This window comes from Arvicola amphibius, chromosome 10 (genome assembly GCF_903992535.2).
Source record: "Arvicola amphibius chromosome 10, mArvAmp1.2, whole genome shotgun sequence".
In the NCBI taxonomy this organism is placed as follows: domain Eukaryota; kingdom Metazoa; phylum Chordata; class Mammalia; order Rodentia; family Cricetidae; genus Arvicola; species Arvicola amphibius.
The window spans coordinates 39786289-39804547 of record NC_052056.1 but is presented as its reverse complement, the minus strand read 5'-3'; the positions used below and the strand labels follow the sequence as shown (position 1 = coordinate 39804547).

Below are 18259 nucleotides of genomic sequence, written 5' to 3'. Positions count from 1 at the left end.
CAGGGATTATAGGTGGATGCCCTTGACCTCCTAAGCCCTTGCCTCCACTTCCCGTGACCAGGGATTATAGGTGGATGCCACCACACTTGCCACATTTTCACTTTTATTGCTTTAAAAAATGATTTTCTTTTTGATCGATAAAAATAAACAACCAAACAACAACAAAAACCAAACAAATGGGCCCAGGAGATGGCTGAGCTGATAAAGGTGCTTGCTGAGGAAACACCTGCGTTCATCCTCAGACAGGCTGCAGGAGAGAGCTGAATTCAGAAAGCAGTCCTCTGACCCCCACATGTGCTCATGGCACAGGCGTGCACACACACACACACACACACACACACATGCATGCACACACACGCACGCGCACACACACGGCTACACTGGATATTTTAAAACTTAAGAAAAAACAAAAGATTTTATCTTCCCTTTGTTTATTCCTTCCCTGCCACTCTCCCTGTCTTTACAGACCTGTGCCTCTCTGACCCCTGTCATTTTTTTTCTGCCTTAAGAATGGGATCATTTTCGGCATGGTCTGCCGGCAGTGAGCTCCAGGTTTTGTTTGCTGAATCTTTCTCCTTTGCTTTCAGCTGGGGGAGGGAAGTAAAAATTCAGGTACAATAAAGATCACCCTTTAAAGTAGGCAGTTCAGTGGCTGTTAGCGCGTCCACAAGGTTGTGTCTGTTGTCACTCTAACCCATGTCCCCGCCACAAGCCCCGTACCTCTGAGCAGTCGCTTCCGTCCTCCTCCCTCTCCTCCAGTCTCTGTTCTTCTTCCTCCTTGTGGATGTGCGTGTTCTGAGCATGCTGTATAGGCAGAGCCCTGCAGTAAATGGCGCCCCTCCACTAGCCCCATTTGTCCACTCGTATTCTAGCACAGTTCCTGGTCCTCATTCTTTTCTATGACTACACAATATCCCATCAATGGATACTCCACATTCTGTTTCTCCACTCTCAGCTCACCAGCCTTTCAGGTCTTCCTGCTATTGGTGCCGTGGGCTTCTGTGTTCTAGTCTGGATAGGCACGTTGCTTTTGGTTCTTTTGGATGTATCTCTGGCAGTAGGGTCATAGGTTGTACGGCAATTGTTTTACTTTCTGAAGAACTTCCTGATTGTTAGCAAATCAACTACACTTTTTTATCTCAGTGGCCGTGTGCGTGCATTCCTCTCTGTACATCCTCTCTGTCTCTTATCATCTGTTTGCTCCGAGCCATGTCGGCGTGAGGGGGATGGTGTCTCCATAGGGTTTGGGTTTGCAGTTCCCTGATATGTGATGGCACTAAGGAGCTTTTAAAGTACCTATTGGTAGTTTGTGTGTTTTTCAAATACATGTCTATTTGAATATTTTGTCTATTTTAAAAACTAGTTGTCTTTTTATTACTGAATTTAAAAAAATATTCCAGAGACCAGACCCTTTTCACTTTAAAACTGTTTTCCTGTTCTCTAGGAATATCTTATCTCTTCACTACAGTGTCCGTGTCCTTCAAAGCACAGAAACTCTTTTATTTTTTATTTTTGGCCTTTTCACTCTTAATAAAATACTTATCTTATTGTTTTGAGAGAGAGAGAGAGAGAGAGAGACAGAGAGAGAGAGAGAGAGAGAGAGAGGTGTGCGTGTATGCATGTGTGTGTACCCATGCATGCATATCAGCGTCAGTGCCCAAGGTGGCCAGAAGAGGGTGTTAGACACTGTGCAGCAGGAGTGACAGGTGGACGTGAGCCGCCTAATGTGGGTGCCAAAAACCAAACTCTGGTCTAATGCCTCAGCCGTATTTCCAGCCTGAGTCTCAGGGCCTTGTACAGAACTCTGCCTTTGGCCTTTTTCCTCTACTTCCCCATCATATTGATCAGGATTCCTGGCTGGAAATCTGTCATCCTTTCCATCTTTCCTCCAGGAAGGGTGGGGTTCCCATACCCTCTGGGGTCTTTCAAGGTCTTCTCTGTTTTATATCTTTATTTGAGGCATTTCTCCTGTTTGCTGTTCCTTAAGTTTTCGAGATCCTTACCAGGGTCTTTAGAGTAATCCTGGCAAGTTTCTGTCATTACTGCTTGAAACATTTCTTTTGTTCTCTCCTCCCTTCTCTCCCTCCCTCTCCCCGCCCCCCACCTCCTCTTTGCTATGCTCGCTGCTCTTTCTCCTTTTCTTTGTCCTCTTCTTTTCCTTTTTCAAACAGGACACATGTAGCTCAGGCTGGCCTCAGACTCACTGTGTCACTGAGGAGGCAGAGGCAGGTGGATCTCTGTGAGTTCAAGGCCAACCTGGTCTACAAGAGCTAGTTCTAGGACCGTCTCCAAAGCTACAGAGAAACCCTGTCTTGAAAAAAAAAGAAAGAAAGAAAAGAAAAAAGTTTCACTGTGTGACTTAGGCTAGCTTGAGCCTCATGACCCTCCTGCTTCAGCCTTCCCAGTGCTGAGATTACAGGAATGAGCCACCATGTCTTGTCTCTTTGGACTTTAAAGTGCAGTGTGTGTGCATGTGTGTGCATTTGTGTGTGTGTGTGCTCACACACGTGTGCACTTGTGTGTAGGCCAGAGGTAGATGTTCTCTGTCTTCCTCCATTGCTTACCACCTTATTAGTTTTGAGATAGTGTCCTTCACTAAACACGTAGGTTGCTTACTGACGTACCTGGCCAGTCAGCAAAACCCAGGGATCCCCCTGCCTCTGTCTCCCCAGGGTTAGGATTACAGCTGCTCTTTGCTAAGTTTGCCTTCTTAAATAGATCCTTAGAAGTGAGACTTGGGTCCTCTTCTGACTGAGCCACTCCCCCAACCCCCTACAGGCAACTTTTAAAACTTCTTTCTTTTTGGTGCTGGGAATTGAACTCACGCCTCACGCCTATACCTCCTGCCTATTGGTCATTTAGCTCTTAATTAAACCAATCAGAAGGCACCTTATTCAAACACACGTCTTCACAATGTAGTGTACACAAAGATTACTCTACAACAGTGTGAGTTTCTCATGTTGATGAATAGTGCCAAGTTTTCTTACATAAATTAGTTTCAGCAGTACATACAAATACCCACTTCCCCACACCCTTGCCAACCTTTAGTCCTGAATGACTGACTTTGTGGATTTGTGGAGTGGCTGGTATGGGTTTGTGATCCGTGTGGTGTGGCCAGGGCTCTGTTCTCTGAGCTCCCCAGCTCTCAGCATGTCCATATCCGCCCACTGCTCCTTCTTTACTGCTGCACCAGCAGCGGCTTCCCAAAGATGATGGTGACCACTGCCAGAGGTTCTAGCACCTATACAGTTAAGAGATGCTAAATTTTTACTTATATGTTATACATTTTTACCAGTTTCAACTTTTAGTGCTGTTTTTTTCAAACATCATTTGCCTGTGTTTTTATGAAAAATATGCTGTAAAATGATTTTATGACAAAAATTAGCTAAGTTTAGGCTTTAAGTCACAACACAAGTATTTCCCTGAGGCTAAATGGAATTGCCTTATGTGTGATTTTGACAGGGTTTCTGGTGACACAAACAGGGGGAAACATCAAAAAATACAGAACACACACTCGACCCCCAGAAATGAGCTCGTTTTTATTTAATATTCGCATCCTTTCAGACCAAAGGGACGGTCCCTCTCCACTTAGGGACAAATGCTGTTTAATGTCCTCCAGCTCCTCTGAAACAGTGAAACAAACGTTTAACTACTCACTACACAGGAGAATCTCCTTTTTGATATTTATTTAAAAACAATAAGTTCTGTTTGGGCAGTGGTGGTGGCGCACGCCTTTAATTCCAGCACTCGGGAGGCAGAGGCAGGCGGATCTCAGTGAGTTCGAGGCCAGCCTGGTCTACAAAGAGAGTTCCATGACAGCCAGGACTGTTGCACAGAGAAACCCTGTCTCAAAAAAAAACTAAAAATAATAATAATAAGTGATGTGCATGTAGGACAGACATTTTTAAAAAAATTTAAAAAATTCCTACGATCTCTGATGGAAACGGACACAAAACTAGGTAGGAATCGAAGAGACAGTTCAGCAATTAAGAGAGTTTACTGCTCTTGCAAAGGACCAGGGTTTGGTTTACCAAGGACCAGAGTTCTGTTCCCAGCATCTATGTGGTGCGTAACTCCAGTTCCAAATGATCTGACTCCTGCTTCTGACCTCTGAAGGCTTCTGCACACACACACACACACACACACACACACACACACACACACACAAACACACACGATGTTGGAAGTCCTTCTGTATATGTGTTGCTTTTATTGGTTAATGAATAAAGAATCTTGCTTGGCCTATGATAGGGCAGAGGAGAGTTAGGTGGGGAAAATTAAACTAAATGCTGGGAGGAAAAAGGCGGAGTCAAGAGAAACCATGTAGCTGCCAGAGGGGAAAGACACAAGCCAGCAGTTGCATCCTTGCCAGTAGGCCACAATCCTCGTGGTAAAATATAAAATAGTAGAAATGGGTTAATTTAAGAGATGAGTGATCTAGAAATATCCATAAGGTGATAGGCCAAGCAATGTTGTAATTAATACAGTTTCTGTATGGTTATTTTGGGGCTGAGCAGTCAGGAACAAACAAGCAACCTCCTACAACACACACAGTGAATATTATACACTCAGACATGCACACATATATGTAGCATAAAATTAATTAATATATATTTGAAAAAGTAGATGCCGCATTTATTCAGTGGTTAATGTATTCTTAGGAATGTCATAGCACATGGTGGAGAATACACGCACCCAGCTGGCTCTTTCTCAGCTAACCTTGAATATAGGCATAGGGATTTACAGCCTAGACCTGGCACTGGGGGAGGCTGGAAACTAAGAGATGACCTTAGCTGGTATGCATTTCAGGCGCTGTTGGATAAGAAGAATAAAGTGCTAGAGGTAAAGAAGCCTCTGCTATTCCTGCAAAAGAACCCCATCCCCCCGGCTCGACTTCCAACGCCCACGCTGGAGATGAGTTCCAGTGTAAGTCTGAAACTTCCACTTGAAGCACTAAGATCAGGATTGCAGTCAGTTCGTGCTTAGGGCAGTTTGGGTTGGAAACAGATTAGGGTAGCAGTGTTAGCATCTCAAGCTCTGATTTAAAATCAGTTCCCTCTGTTTTAAATTTCTTTTGAGTTTTTTTTATGTGTACGGGCATTTTGCCTGCACCACGTGCATGGACGGACCATGGAGACCAGAAGAGGGCTTTGGATTGCCCGGGAACTGGAGTTACAGAGGGCTGTGTGCTACAACGGGGAAACGCAGGCCTCTGTTAGAACAGCTAGTGCCCTTAACCCCCGAGCTATCTCTTCACCCACTCCCCACCCCCAGTTCCCTCTTAATTTGTGTGTAGCAAACATCTAACATACAAATATAATCCATGTGAAATCTAAACTATTTAGTCTTTAAAAGAATAAAAACACAAAGAATGAAAAATAGCTATTAGAAGGTAATCACCATGTATGTTACCAAAAAAAGGAAGAGAGCGAGGAGGGTATGGGAGGAGACAGAGAGGGAGATGGCCTGGCACAGCGACAAATCCCTGTAATCTCAGCACTGGAGAGGCCAAGGCATGGGGATCATTCAGATGTATGGAGGACCGCGGGCAAGTGGGTGAGGCATCTCCAGACTATAGCTTTCTTTGGTGGGGACCCTGACTGGACCGCTCCACACAGTTGGGCCAAGAAAGGCTCCCTCCCCAGACCCTGTGCCTCCCTCTGGTTACCCATAACCTTCCTCCATTGCCTGTTGCTTGCCTTTTCATAGAGAGGCCTTATCAGATTTCCAGGTTTGTTTTTGCTGTGCTGGACACACCATTTTACAGATGCATAGAATGTGTTTTGATCAGGGCTTTCATTCACTCCGCTCTAATTCCTCCCTTCTCCTCCTTCACCATGATGTCCTCCTAATTGCAAGGTCTCTTTTGTAAACCCACCAAGTCTGGTGTGTGCACGGGCACAGGGCCCTGTAGTGGGGCATGGCTAGCTTCTCAGGAGTTACATCCCTGCAGAAAGCGGTCCCTCCCCCACTCCCAGCACCAGCACTGTTACATCAGTCGGTGTTTCTAGATGATGACTCTCAGCACTATGTTCTGATTTGCTAGTAGAGCTACCTCGTGTGAAGAACAGGGTTGCTCTAGCCACTTTCTTCACTACTCAGAAGCAAACATGAAAATCCCAATGTTAAAGGATGCTGTTAGCTGTATTTGTGGATTCAGAATGAGTTTTCTGGGAATGGCTCCAGGGCGGGGCTAACTTGGCAGTCCCATCATTTCTTTCTTTTAGGCTCTCGTCATGATAAAAGTGATACATTTTAATGATACAGTATGTCATATTTAAGACACCGTGTGAGTGTTCGATGACAACAGCGGACCCACATCTTAGCTCTCTTTCAATTCTTTTGACATCTCCCACAGTCTCACACTTGATAGAAGTCCCCCCAAAAATGTACGATGCTCTAGCTGCTGCAGTCCTCACCCGGTCTTCCCTTTGTCTCTTTAGGAAGAAGGAGAAATAGAAATGGCTGTGATCTATCTGCAGAAGTTGCTCCGGGGCAGAGTCATACAGAACATGGTGCGTAGTCAGACCACTGGCCAGAGTTTCTCCTGCCATCGCCATCATGAATGCTGGCTGCCAAGGCCAATTCCCGCATGCGCCTTGCCTTCCTATTCAGCTGTGCTGGATTAACTCCCCTTCCCTCCCAGCGCCCCGTCCGGGCCACACAAGGTCAAGATGAGCGAATCATCTGCTTGTGTGCCACCGTTATAACTTGGGCTATGTGAACTCCTTTTTCTTTTGTGGAATTGCTAACTCCCCAGATATGTGCATCTGAATTTTGATGGTTAGAGCATTATAAACCAAGAGGGACTCCCTAATTTTCTATTATGCCTTAAAACAATTGAGTTCGCATAGAATGAGCAATATTTGTGTTAGAAACACAAAGTCGTTATAATTTTGAGCTATTTTACCTGTGTGTATTCTTTTTTTTTTCTTTCCTCCTACCAGAAATCTCATTTTAGAAGGAAGTAGTTTGAGTCTGAGGATGTTCCCTTAACAGACAACAGACCCAGTGCTGGTCCTGACTTTAAGTTTTGGCCAGATGATCTCTGTGGCTGCAATAGACACACCTCACTTTAAAACACACAAATCCCTTTTCATGCCTTTCCCTCCCGAGGCCGTCAGTTCTTGAGAGACTGCAAGTCCAGGGCAGCTGGTGAGCGCCTGTGCTCAGCTCTGTGCTTCCTCTCCTTAATCCGCGGAGAATCTCTCAGTTCCCTTCAGATAGCAGATTGTGTGCTATGAACCCAGGGGTTAGTTCATCGGAAAAGCAAACTGCCCTCGAATAGTGCCGTCGTAGGGTTTTGTTTTGTTTGTTTTTGTTTGTTTGCTTTTTCTTTTTAAAGAGGGCGCAGTAAGTGAGCTGCAGAACCTGCTCTCGCACATGCCTCCCAGCTCATCGCGCGGCTCTGGTAACAGGTAACTCTTTCTGAATTTGCTTTGGTGCAGATGTTTGAGGGCAAAGAGAAGCGGCTGGAGTTGATCATGGAGTTGCGCACCAGCCACGCCCTGCAAGCGGACGACAGGCTAGTGAAGAAAGCAGAGAAGCAAGTGACCCTGGCCCTGCAGCGGCAGCGGAACCTGCATGAGAACAAGGTTCTGCCCTTTGCGCCCTTTGTGGCTTGCTGCGCCTTACCCTCTAGGGGCAGTTACTGTCCAGTGAACAGTGCTGTAGTAACAATTGATGAAAAGATTCTAATAATTGCTCTACAGCCCCAGCACACAGCATTCTGCAGCAGCCCACATTACGTGGGGTGTGCCCTCGCTGAATGGACGCTCTTGTCTTTACTTAAAAAGTAGAAAGAAACCTCAAAACCAAACCAAACAAATACACGTTTTCCAACGTTAAGATTTCCTCTTTCGATTTATCTGAAGCACCGACTAAATGCTGCCCAACTCCCCGAAGCCTGGACCTAGTGGAATGTCTAAAGGAGTAACAGCAGCAACACAAGAGTAACATGAAAAAGCACAGTATGAGATTTCTTTGAAAACATTGACCCTTAATTGTAGAAATTGGAGCCACCTGTGAATTGCTCCTGCCGGTTGAGGTGCCCATTAAACACACCACTGTCTCACATGTTTGGTGACTTTTGTCAGGCTCTCCTGCTCTGCCGTCTGACAGAAACTAACAATGGCAACTCCCCCCCCCCCCCGCATCCAGCATCCATCTCTCCATGATCGCTCTCAAGTGTCACCGACTGTACCACGGCTATTTACTCCTATTCTCAGATGTCTGCAAACCAGACCTCAAAACGAATCCATTCGCAGCTTGGTGTTAAAGTAGTAGCACTTACAGCAGCACTGTTTGACCCGCTTTTAATAAGCACACACAACTCTAGTCCTAGGTGGGAACTGAGTACAAATAAGAAGCTCAACTTGGGAATGCCAGCGGCTTTCCTGTTTCATACGGCAGCAATGCCATTGGTATTCAGTGGGCTTGGCGGGGTAGGCACAGGTGAGGCAGTAAGAGCATCCCAAGATGTGCCACCTAAAGGTAGGACCAACGAAAGCTGAGGCTACTGTGGACTGACCCGGGTGGTCCTGGGGTCCTGGAGATGTTTGGACGGGATGGTAAGCCATGAAAGCAGGAGGTCCTGAGGTGCGACGGGGAAAATGCCCTCCTTAGCCCTTTGAGGTGCATGGAGCTAACTAAGCCAACTCTGTAGTAGATATTCAGGTAAGCAGAGCTGGATGAAAATGTCTGTTGGGAAATAGTGTCCCTCCTCCAAAGACTGTGTATCTTTGGTCCTGTCAAGGTACCCAGTGCAGGGACAGGAGGGAGGGTGTGCTCCACAGGTTTAGCAATGCTGGTCTCGCTACCTCTTTCCACCTCTGTGGGAAACTGTCCAGGAAACACAGCTTCGTTTCATGAGGAATTAGTGGTACAGCTGCCGCAGAATGCCTCCCAAACGCTTTTGCTCTCAAATTGTGTTTCCCGACCTGAGCATTCCTGCCAAGGAATGGGGTTGGACATGAAAAGGCAGCTGTGGATCTTACGTTAGCACCCACCCCTACCCTGGAAGTGAGAGCGTTTTGGTCCATGATGACAGGCAGTGAAGCTACCCTCTCTGGGCTGAGCAGCCACTGTTGATACATGAGCAGTGACATGCCCTAGCTTCACCTGTCGGCACTCCTGAAAAAAAAAAAAAAAAAAAACAACAAAACCTCGAGCTTCAGGACTTGAAAGTATGTGTGGGTGAGGATGGGGATGAGGGAGCTGTCCTTGAACAACTGCCCTTGACAGACGGCCTCAGCCAGTGACCTCCTTGCCCCCGAGACCCGAGACTATCCCTTCCCTGTAGACACAAACCAGAAGGGGTGCAGAGTAGAGCCATCAGTGTTAAAGCGGCAGGTGGTGGGAAGATGGGGGACTGTCCCTTACATTCAGGAGAGGGAAGCCAAGCAGGTGAGGCATTTTAAACACGTTCGTGTGTGAGCCCGGACATAGAGATCCACACACCAGCGACTTCCCCTTGGGCAAGCACTCCACAGGCCCATATTTTACCTCAGCGATACATGGACATCCAAGCTTTATTCTGTGCTGGTTCACAGATGATTGTTAAGAGTTTCGAAGTTATTAAAAGCTTAGAAAGTGCCATGGTTTTCTATTTTCACGCTATTCGTTGTTTTTAAAGTAGATGAAGATCAGAATTAAAAAATTAAAAGTTCTCATGAGTGCATTTCTAGGAAGTTCTACTTTATTAAATTGAATGCAGTGTTAACTTCTTGTCTTCCTTCATGTCTGACTTTCTGCATAAATTGAAAAAGAATTACACTGTGTGTCTTGCTGAGACAATGTTTCAGTAAGTCCTCTTCAGGACTTGAGGACTGTGAACCCTGGGGACTTTCTCAGATCTGCTTTCTCTGGTCTAAGTTTGTGTTACATTTTCCATCAAGTGCCCAGGGATGGGGGTCACTGGGGCATAATATTCCTGGTGAAGGCTGTTCTAACAAGAAGTTGTCTTGCTTGGTTATTCTGGGTCACCCAACACTTAAGAACCGCTGTTCTGAGTGGAGCTCGTCCTTTAAGTCTTTCTCGTTTTTAAGGTGTCAGTCATTGAAAACCATCTGGGTGACCTGGAAGGAAGAGTGTTGGCAGACATGCTTGACTTCCTGTCCAAAGAGCTAGTGAGACTGCAGGAGGAGAGGAGAATCCACGCCTTTGCCATGCTGGCTGAGCGCCAACGGCGCATGCGGGAGGCAGAAGAGAGTGGTCGACGCCAGGTGGAGCAAAGGCGCCTGCAGCAAGAGGACCAGATATTTATGGAGGCAAGTGGGGCAGCCGGGCACAGTAAACTTCCTAGATCCAGGGCTTACGGGGAGCCAGGTTTAACCAAAGACATCTCATACTGGGATGTCACGCGAAATCATACAGACACTTCATGATTTAAATAAGATTTGGGTTTGTTTTCATTTTGTTTCCACTCTAAAGAGTACAAAGGCATTGTGGGTACTCTGGAGGGAAGACGCAGGCACAGCTCTTTCCTCCTGCAATTTAAATAACACGGAACATGCGCATAATTATAGAATTAGAAATTCTATGAAGGGAGCAAGCGAGGCAACGAATGGGGTCCTCTTTAAAGGATGTGATCAAGAATGGCGACTAGTCCGTGGCTTACGCGACTGTGACTGCTTCTTTGGGAGGTGGTGAGTGGAGAGGATGACAGGTCAGGGTCAGAAATACAATCAGGAGTTCATCGGAAACTTAGCTTGGGACAGTCGAGTGGAAAGGCAGAGATTTCCGTCTCATCTGGGAAGGACACAAAAGAGTTAACAACGCTTTTGGTTTGACTTAAGGATCACTTTGTGTGAGCACACCTGTGGCGGGTATTGAACCCCTTCCCTCAACTCTAGGTTATAACCCAACTGTCCAGTGTCCTATGTCTTTATAGCTGCTTCCTGACTAAATGCTCAGCTTCACGAGGGCAAGTGTGCCATGTATTCACGCTGTGCTCTCTGCACCATCAGCGTGGGCCCTGGACATACTGGGCATCCGACATATACGTCTTGGCTGATGGTGTATTGCACTGCAATTAAGATGCTAACATCAGGAAGGTGTGGGGCTTAAGGTTGATATTGGGGTTCAAGGTACATAAAGAGTAAGCGTCACGCTGGGCGGTGGTGGCGCACGCCTTTAATCCCAGCACTCAGGAGGCAGAGGCAGTGGGTGGATCTCTGTGAGTTCGAGGCCAGCCTGGTCTACAAGAGCTAGTTCCAGGACAGGCTCCAGTATCACATACTTAGGTTACACCTTTGGGCCCTCTGAAAAACAGGCCATACAGGTCTCGGTGCCTACCAGCAGCCCAAGCAGAGTCCTGGGTATTATCTCAGATTCAAAGACATATTCAGACATAAAAATGTTTTTGCCTCCATGTGACTCACAGTTTGTTGAGACAAAGACACACACGCAAAGTAGTGTTGATGCTCATGATGCTTTCTCTGTGTGTGTGTGCGCGCGCATGCGTGCATGTGTGCATGTGTGTGAAACAAAGCTAAGTGGTTTTGCCTGAGATTACATAGTTAAAGAGCAAAATTCTAAAGCTAAATAAGCACTCACTAGGACCATCATGAAAGTGGACATAGGCTGTGGTCAGGAAGGACCCCGTAGTCTTCTTAGGCACCAGCAGCAACTATATGGATACTGGTTTTATCCTAATTCATTATATTGTATGTACATTGTGTGCTCTGCATACCAAAAAAAACCCCTCTGTATTCTATCTCATGATTTTAAGAAATCTTCAAAAAGTGATTAAGGCCCGTTATGACCTGGAATCCTTTCCCCTTCTGCTCTACAGCCTCTAAAATATGGCCCTTGTGGCAACTTAAGGTAACTACTGTCCATAAAATAAAACATAAAAAGAGAGAGAAAGAAGAGGGGGAAGCTAAGTCTTTCTTGGGCATATCACCTCAGCTCATATTGACTTGGCCGGGCCTGGGTCATGTGGTCCTACAGAAACTGGAACTAGGAAATGTAGTCCTTGGGTACCTGTTTGCCTAGCTGAAATCCAAAGATTCTGTTATTTAAGATAAAAGACAGCAAGGGTATTAGGAAATATTCCTTAACCTCTGCTATAGTTAAGTGGCCTGGCCAAGCCACACAACTGATAAAGACAACGGGGATCCAAACCAGGTTATTGATCATCGTTATTTTGTACAGCTTTTAACCAACGTCCAAGTAAGACCCAAGATCCAAGTCATGAGATGGGCTAAGTGGCTTGGGCTGCCCAGAAAACATAGGTAGATGGATGAGAAACAGGACCGGTGACTTAATGAAAGAAATATATGAACTCTGAGATCATCAAGCAATGTTTGTGTGGTTTCTGGACTGTCAACAATAGAAGTTCTTAAGCAGCATATATATTTTGACTTGTGCAGGTGATTAAAGTCCACCAAAGCACTGTGACCTCCTACCTGGAAGACATCATACTGAACACTGAAGAGAGCACCGCGGAAGAACAAGCCAGGGCCGAAATTGAGAGAATTGCTGAGGAAATCAATGACATCGCTTATGAAATGGAAAAGCGGTACGCATCATGAGAGAAGACTGTGAAATGGATGATGACATTTATTGTTATTCAATTGTAATCTTTCAGACACTTCAGGCTCCGCCAGAAATACAGCAGCCATGCTCTGATGGCCATTGCTTTACTAGCAGAATTCACTGGGACTCACCACGCCCATACCCTCTTGGTAGGAACACTGTGGACTGAATTCTCAGTTTTCTCCCTATCCTTAAGGTTCATTTCCATCCTATACATAAAAGCAGAGTAGATATATGTATGTGACATATATTTGATTATTTGGAATCCCAAAATGTTTTAGATTTCCAAGTATTTGCTGATTTTTTTTTAACACGTGCTTCAGAGCAGGCCGGATGGGGTCAAATTCTAATGTTTTTATGAAGTCAAACAAGCTTGCCAGGAGTGTGCTCTTTCAGATCATCCAGTCAAGGGAAAGATGACGGTGCCATTGAGGAATGGCTTATGTAGGCCACGCGGGTCTCAGTGCCTATCAGCAACCCAAGCAGAGAAAGCAGGAGTTCATTTTTTTATTTATCTGCTCATTTGTTTTTGACGTTGTTTTCTAGCCGAACGGCTCTTCAGTCAGAGGAGATTGTTGCCGAGTTGGTTTATAGTTTTCTCATCCCAGAGGTACAGAAAGACTTCGTCAAAGAGAAAGGTAAGGGGTGTAATTCTAGACAAAGGTGGGGTGGCATTTCATTTTCATTTTACTAAATAAAACTTGCCTGAGGATCAGAAAAGTTAAACAGCCCCACTGGCCAGCCTTACAGGCCATGCAGCACGACACACACCTTTAATCCCATTTGCCACACTAGCTTGCCATAGAAACCAGGCAGTAGTGGTGCCCGTCCTTAATCCCAGAACTAGAGAGGATTATAAAATGGGAGGAGACAGCTCTCTCAGTCTCATTCTGAGGTTTTCTGGAGGTAGGATCACCATTTCGGACTGCGGTTGAGGCAAGAGCCAATGGCTGGCTGTTTGGCTTTTCTGATCTTCATGTTGAACCCCTTTTTTCTGTCATTGAGTTTTTATTAATCGTGCTTCACAAAGGTGTGGGGGTTTCTGAAAAAGCAGTGGGTTCTTGCTTCAGAGTTTGTCGCTTTCTTCCTGAAGCTTGACTGCAGAACCTAACCACCTCCAACAGGGGGCAGAATCCTCTCCCGTCAGATTGGCAGAATGCCAATTTCTTTAACAGGAAGTTCTGAAGTTCCCAGGGAGTTTAATGCCTTGACCCACACACTTACAGCCTTCTGCAAACCAGGTGCAGAAACAGTGGGTGCTGAGTCAGGGGTGCCCGAAGAGTCTGAGGACTCCCTGCTGCTAATAGAATTTCCGCTGGGGTGACATCTAAGTATAAGGGTTTCAATTTGTCATTTGTCAAAAATGGCCAGTTTAACAATAATGGTGCTTTTAGTCAATAGGGAAGGAAAGAATGTGTTTTAAAGAGAAAAGGACCCGGGGCTGGAGAGATGGCTTTAGTGGCAGGTACTGCTCTTCCTGAGGACCTGGGTTTGATCCCAGCATTCTTCAGGTGGCTTACAACTTCCTGTAACCCCAACTGCAGGGGGATCTGACACCTCTGACCTCTGATCTCTGTGAGGACTTGCATTCATACGGATATCCTCCCGCCCAGATATACATAATTAAAATTATAATAACAATAAAAATTTTAAAGAAGAAGCATAAGATTCTTTCAGAACCCTTAAACTGTTGGGGCCAGGTCTGATCCCAGAGAGGGACATCGTTAGGACAAAACCGTGAAACAGTGGCCCACAGGCCTTTAGCTGGTAGAAAGCCCTGGAGAGACTGAGACAGAAAATCACAACACATGCTTGATTAAGGACAAAGGGCTAGTGGACTCTGGCTCATTAGGTTGAAGAATGTTGCTTTTTGCCTACACGTAGTAGGGTAACTTGAGAACAGGACCTCTCTAGTCTTTAGTCTTTAGTCTGCTTACAGTGTCTTTTCTGTCATCCTTAGTTTATTGCAATCAGTGTATTTACACACGTCACGGCCACCACCCTTAGAGTCCCACAGCACAAGTCAGTGTTGGACAGAAGAATGTGTGGGTTTTATGTTTTCATGGGTTCAACCAGATCCCCACACAAAAGATGGTGTGCTCCCACCGCCAGTGCATTGCGGTGTCCATAGGGACAGAGTTAAATACGTAGACCAAGTAATATATATTGTAGTGTAAAGGGCTGCTATGTTTTCAAGATCCCTGAGAATTAACAGTAAATATTGAGCCTTCTTCAGAGCCAGCTTTCCTAAGGGAATTGAAAGAGATAGAAGTGCCAAAAAGGGGGGGGGCTTATTATTTATCAGTTTGCAATTCCCTCCGGGCAGCAGAAGCAGAAGTCCCAATTTTGGCTTCCAGCACCCATGTTGGGTGGCTCACAGCCCCCTGTAACTCCAGCTCCAGAGGATCTGGCACTCCTAGCCTCTGAGGGACCCTGCATTCATGAGTACAACCCTGTAACACATACATAGAAAAATTTTAAAGATGACATAATTAAAAAGAAACCTCTCTCAAATCTCTTTTTGTGCCTAAGGGGAATGATTTGGAGGGGACATTGAACTTGGTTGGGGAACTCAGAGGGAACTGTCAGTGAGCAGGCTGGGTGAGTCCTCAACCTCATCACATAGTGCCAATTAATTTATATTTTATCTTCATTTCCTTCTACCTGTAGACAGAGAATGAACAGTCGGGACTTTTATTTCTCATGTATTTCTTAATTTGTTTATTCATTTGTGGCAGAGTCTCATTGTGTAGCTCTGGTTGCCCTGGAACTCTCTAGGTAGGCCAGGCTAGCGTTGAACTCACAAGAGATCCTCCTGCCTCTGCCTCCTGAGTGCGGGGATTAAAGGTGTGTGCCCCTACACCTGGCTTTGTTTCTCTTCAAATAGAGAACTGTATGTTTTATGCGCACTCTTTTTTTTTTTCTTTTTGAGACAGGGTTTCTCTGTAGTTTTGGAGCCTGTCCTGGAACTAGCTCTTGTAGACCACGCTGGCCTCAAACTCACAAAGATCCACCTGCCTCTGCCTCCCAAGTGCTGGGATTAAAGGTGTGCGCCACCACCACCTGGCCTTATGTGCACTCTTTACCCAAGACTAAGTTATCTATAGGCCACTTGGAGTTAGCTTATTTTTAAAAAGATTTATGATTTATTTTATCCTTTGTCTGTCTGTCTGTCTCTCTCACTCACTCTCTCTCTCTCTCTGTGTGTACAGAAGCAAGAAGAATGTATCAGATACTCTGGATGATGCAGGTGGTTGTGAGCTGCCTGAAATGGGTGCTAGGCACCAGACTTTTGGTCCTCTGGAAGAGCAGCAAGCATTCTCACCTGGTGAATCCTCTCCCCAGCCCAGTTATCTTACTGTGCACACCAAGGTCAAGGCAGTTCATTAAGCCTTAGAAACTCCAGAGTATCTCTTATAATAGCTATAGGTGTAGTCTTATTTTTCTGTCAAGGAAATTAGTGATTGGAAACAAATTACTAGCTAGTAGGGCTGAGTCATGACCACTGTGTCCCCGAAGCCCCTGCGTTTTCAACTATTTTACTGCAAAGTGGGTGATCTGTTCTATAAACTACCCTGTGTAAAGTAATTGATACCCAAATAGCAAAGAATACATAGTTCATTTAATTTCCTTTGGGGGAGAGGGTCTCATATATTATATAGCCCAGGCTGACCTGAATTAGCAATCTTTAGTGCTAAGTTTACAGGCATGTGCCACCGTGCCCCATCCGTAGTTCCTCTTACAGTCCTTAACTAGCTAGCTGTATGGTTTGGAATAGATCGTCTAATGAACTCCTTTGGGGCTACAGCCTTCTAAAAGTGAGACTGCTAATAATATTCTCTTTTAAGGTTGTGGTGGAATTAAATGAGTGCTCACACGCCAACTGTCTGAAGCAGTCTCTAGCATGAGTTAGGGACAAGTGCAGGTCACTAATGTCACCGCCGTTATCAACGTGAACACTCATCCTTCTCAGGGGCTTTGGCATTTGCTGTTGCCTGTGCTAAAGCTTAGTAATACATGTTCATAGCGTTTGCTCCTAGGACCACCATCTGAGCTCATAGTCCCAGATGACCCCATCCAACAGATGAGTGGAGCTGTTGTTTCTGGGCCTTGTGAGGCAGAAGGACAGAGAAGTGTAGCTGAGGAAAGATGTCCATGCCTGGTCCCACCACAAGGACGAGAAAGGAATGGTCCAGAGCCGAGATCTACCCTCACGCCCCAATGACCTACTTCCTCTACTAGGCCCCACCCCCATTAGTCCATGCAACTGTGACTCAGTAGATTCTTCGTTATATACATTTTATTATTAAAAAATACTTTTATGATTAAAAACATCACACACCAAAATTAATCAGATCCCAAGTCTATACAATTCAATGAATCTATAAGTTTATAAATCTATAAGTTTAGATTTGATACTAGAGATAACTCGTGAAATTAGAACACTGATAACCCCAATTATTTCTCAATAGTGCCACAGCTGGTGGCCAAGCTTTCCATGGAAAAACACTTCAAATTCAAAATATAACAGGTCTGGTTTATTTTCAGAAAATGTCCTCCCAAAACACGCAATGCATCGTTTTTATTGAGCACAGTAAACCCAAAACAGAAAATATGCATTTTTTTTCAAAATGCATACCCCTATCTTAAAAACGCTGAGGGACGATTTCGAGCAGAAAAGTAAAAGCTTCCCCTGTTGCTTTGGTTCAGTGAGGCTTGCACAGCGGAAGCACATTCTCGCGGCCCATCAGATCATTCAAAGCTACACGGAAGCTATGATCCGGAAGAGCACGGCTGAGGAACAGCGGAGACTGGCCCTTGCGCAAGAGAGGCAAGAAAGGCAAGAGAGGCAAGAGAGGCAAGAGATGCAAGAGACTCAAGAGATCAATGCAAGCTCAGCATCTGACCCACCAACTGAAGAACATACTCCAAGCGAGGGAAGCAACTAGGCAAGCCTGACGTTTCCATCCGGAAGGGACCCCTGGGGGAGGAGAAGCAGCTCCGTTCAGTTTGGGCCACTGCTCAACCAAGTGTGCCATGAATGGACTGGCCGTTGTATACAAAAAGAATGAAGCACTTCCACCTAAACTGACTCCTCTCATCTGGGCTAGGCTACATATTGTTGTGTTTATTAGAAAGTTAGCGTTGGTTCTATAGCAGTTGGATTCTTGCGATCTAGAAAGTAAGGCTGTAGGTTGTCGGGGAGGGGCCTTTTATCGTATGAGTGTACTCTTCCACGAATAAAGCATCATGGAACGTGTGAACACTGTTTGCAAAACTTGCTCTCACAGAGGCGGACCAGGTGCACCATGGAGCCTTGTGCTCCCTGTAAGCAGAGAGGGAGTGTGATGAAGAACCTGCTGAGTTCAACCCAAACATCTGCAGTGCACCCCGGGGGCTGGTGTGAGAGTCAACTAAATGTTCATATGCACAAAAATGAGGAGGTTCATATTTGGCATGGGGCTGCTCAGTTGGAATAGAAGACGGGAACACACCAGGTAGGTATAGGACCTGCCTAGAATACAAACACCACATCCCAGAGGCTAGAATCTCTTGTAATAATTTTGTTGACTTAGCTTCCAGGGGCCCCCAAGTGGATCGTCCCACCTAGAAAATTTAGCATGCTGAGAGAGACTCACAACTGTGGGTCCCTGGTGGGCACAAACAGTGTGTTTGCAAGTCATCCCGGTAGAGATGTGTTTTAGCAGTCAGGGGCCAT

The 18259-nt window shown here is 45.6% G+C and overlaps 1 protein-coding gene across 2 annotated transcripts in view; it reads left to right on the top strand.

Annotated features, from left to right (window-relative positions):
• Cfap91 (cilia and flagella associated protein 91) overlaps positions 1 to 17800 on the top strand; it is a 41415-nt gene extending 23615 nt beyond the window's left edge. The window contains exons 11-18 of one of the 2 annotated variants that reach the window (XM_038346055.1): positions 4810 to 4926; positions 6444 to 6515; positions 7449 to 7595; positions 10047 to 10268; positions 12375 to 12523; positions 13087 to 13178; positions 15753 to 15868; positions 17251 to 17330. In XM_038346055.1, the coding sequence (XP_038201983.1) occupies positions 4810 to 4926; positions 6444 to 6515; positions 7449 to 7595; positions 10047 to 10268; positions 12375 to 12523; positions 13087 to 13178; positions 15753 to 15868; positions 17251 to 17253 (918 nt within the window). In that variant the 3' untranslated portion in view covers positions 17254 to 17330. Of the gene's footprint in view, positions 1 to 4809; positions 4927 to 6443; positions 6516 to 7448; positions 7596 to 10046; positions 10269 to 12374; positions 12524 to 13086; positions 13179 to 15752; positions 15869 to 17250 lie in introns of both variants that reach the window. The other variant, XM_038346054.1, reaches the window with a different exon arrangement.
• The last annotated feature ends 459 nt before the right edge of the window (positions 17801 to 18259 follow it).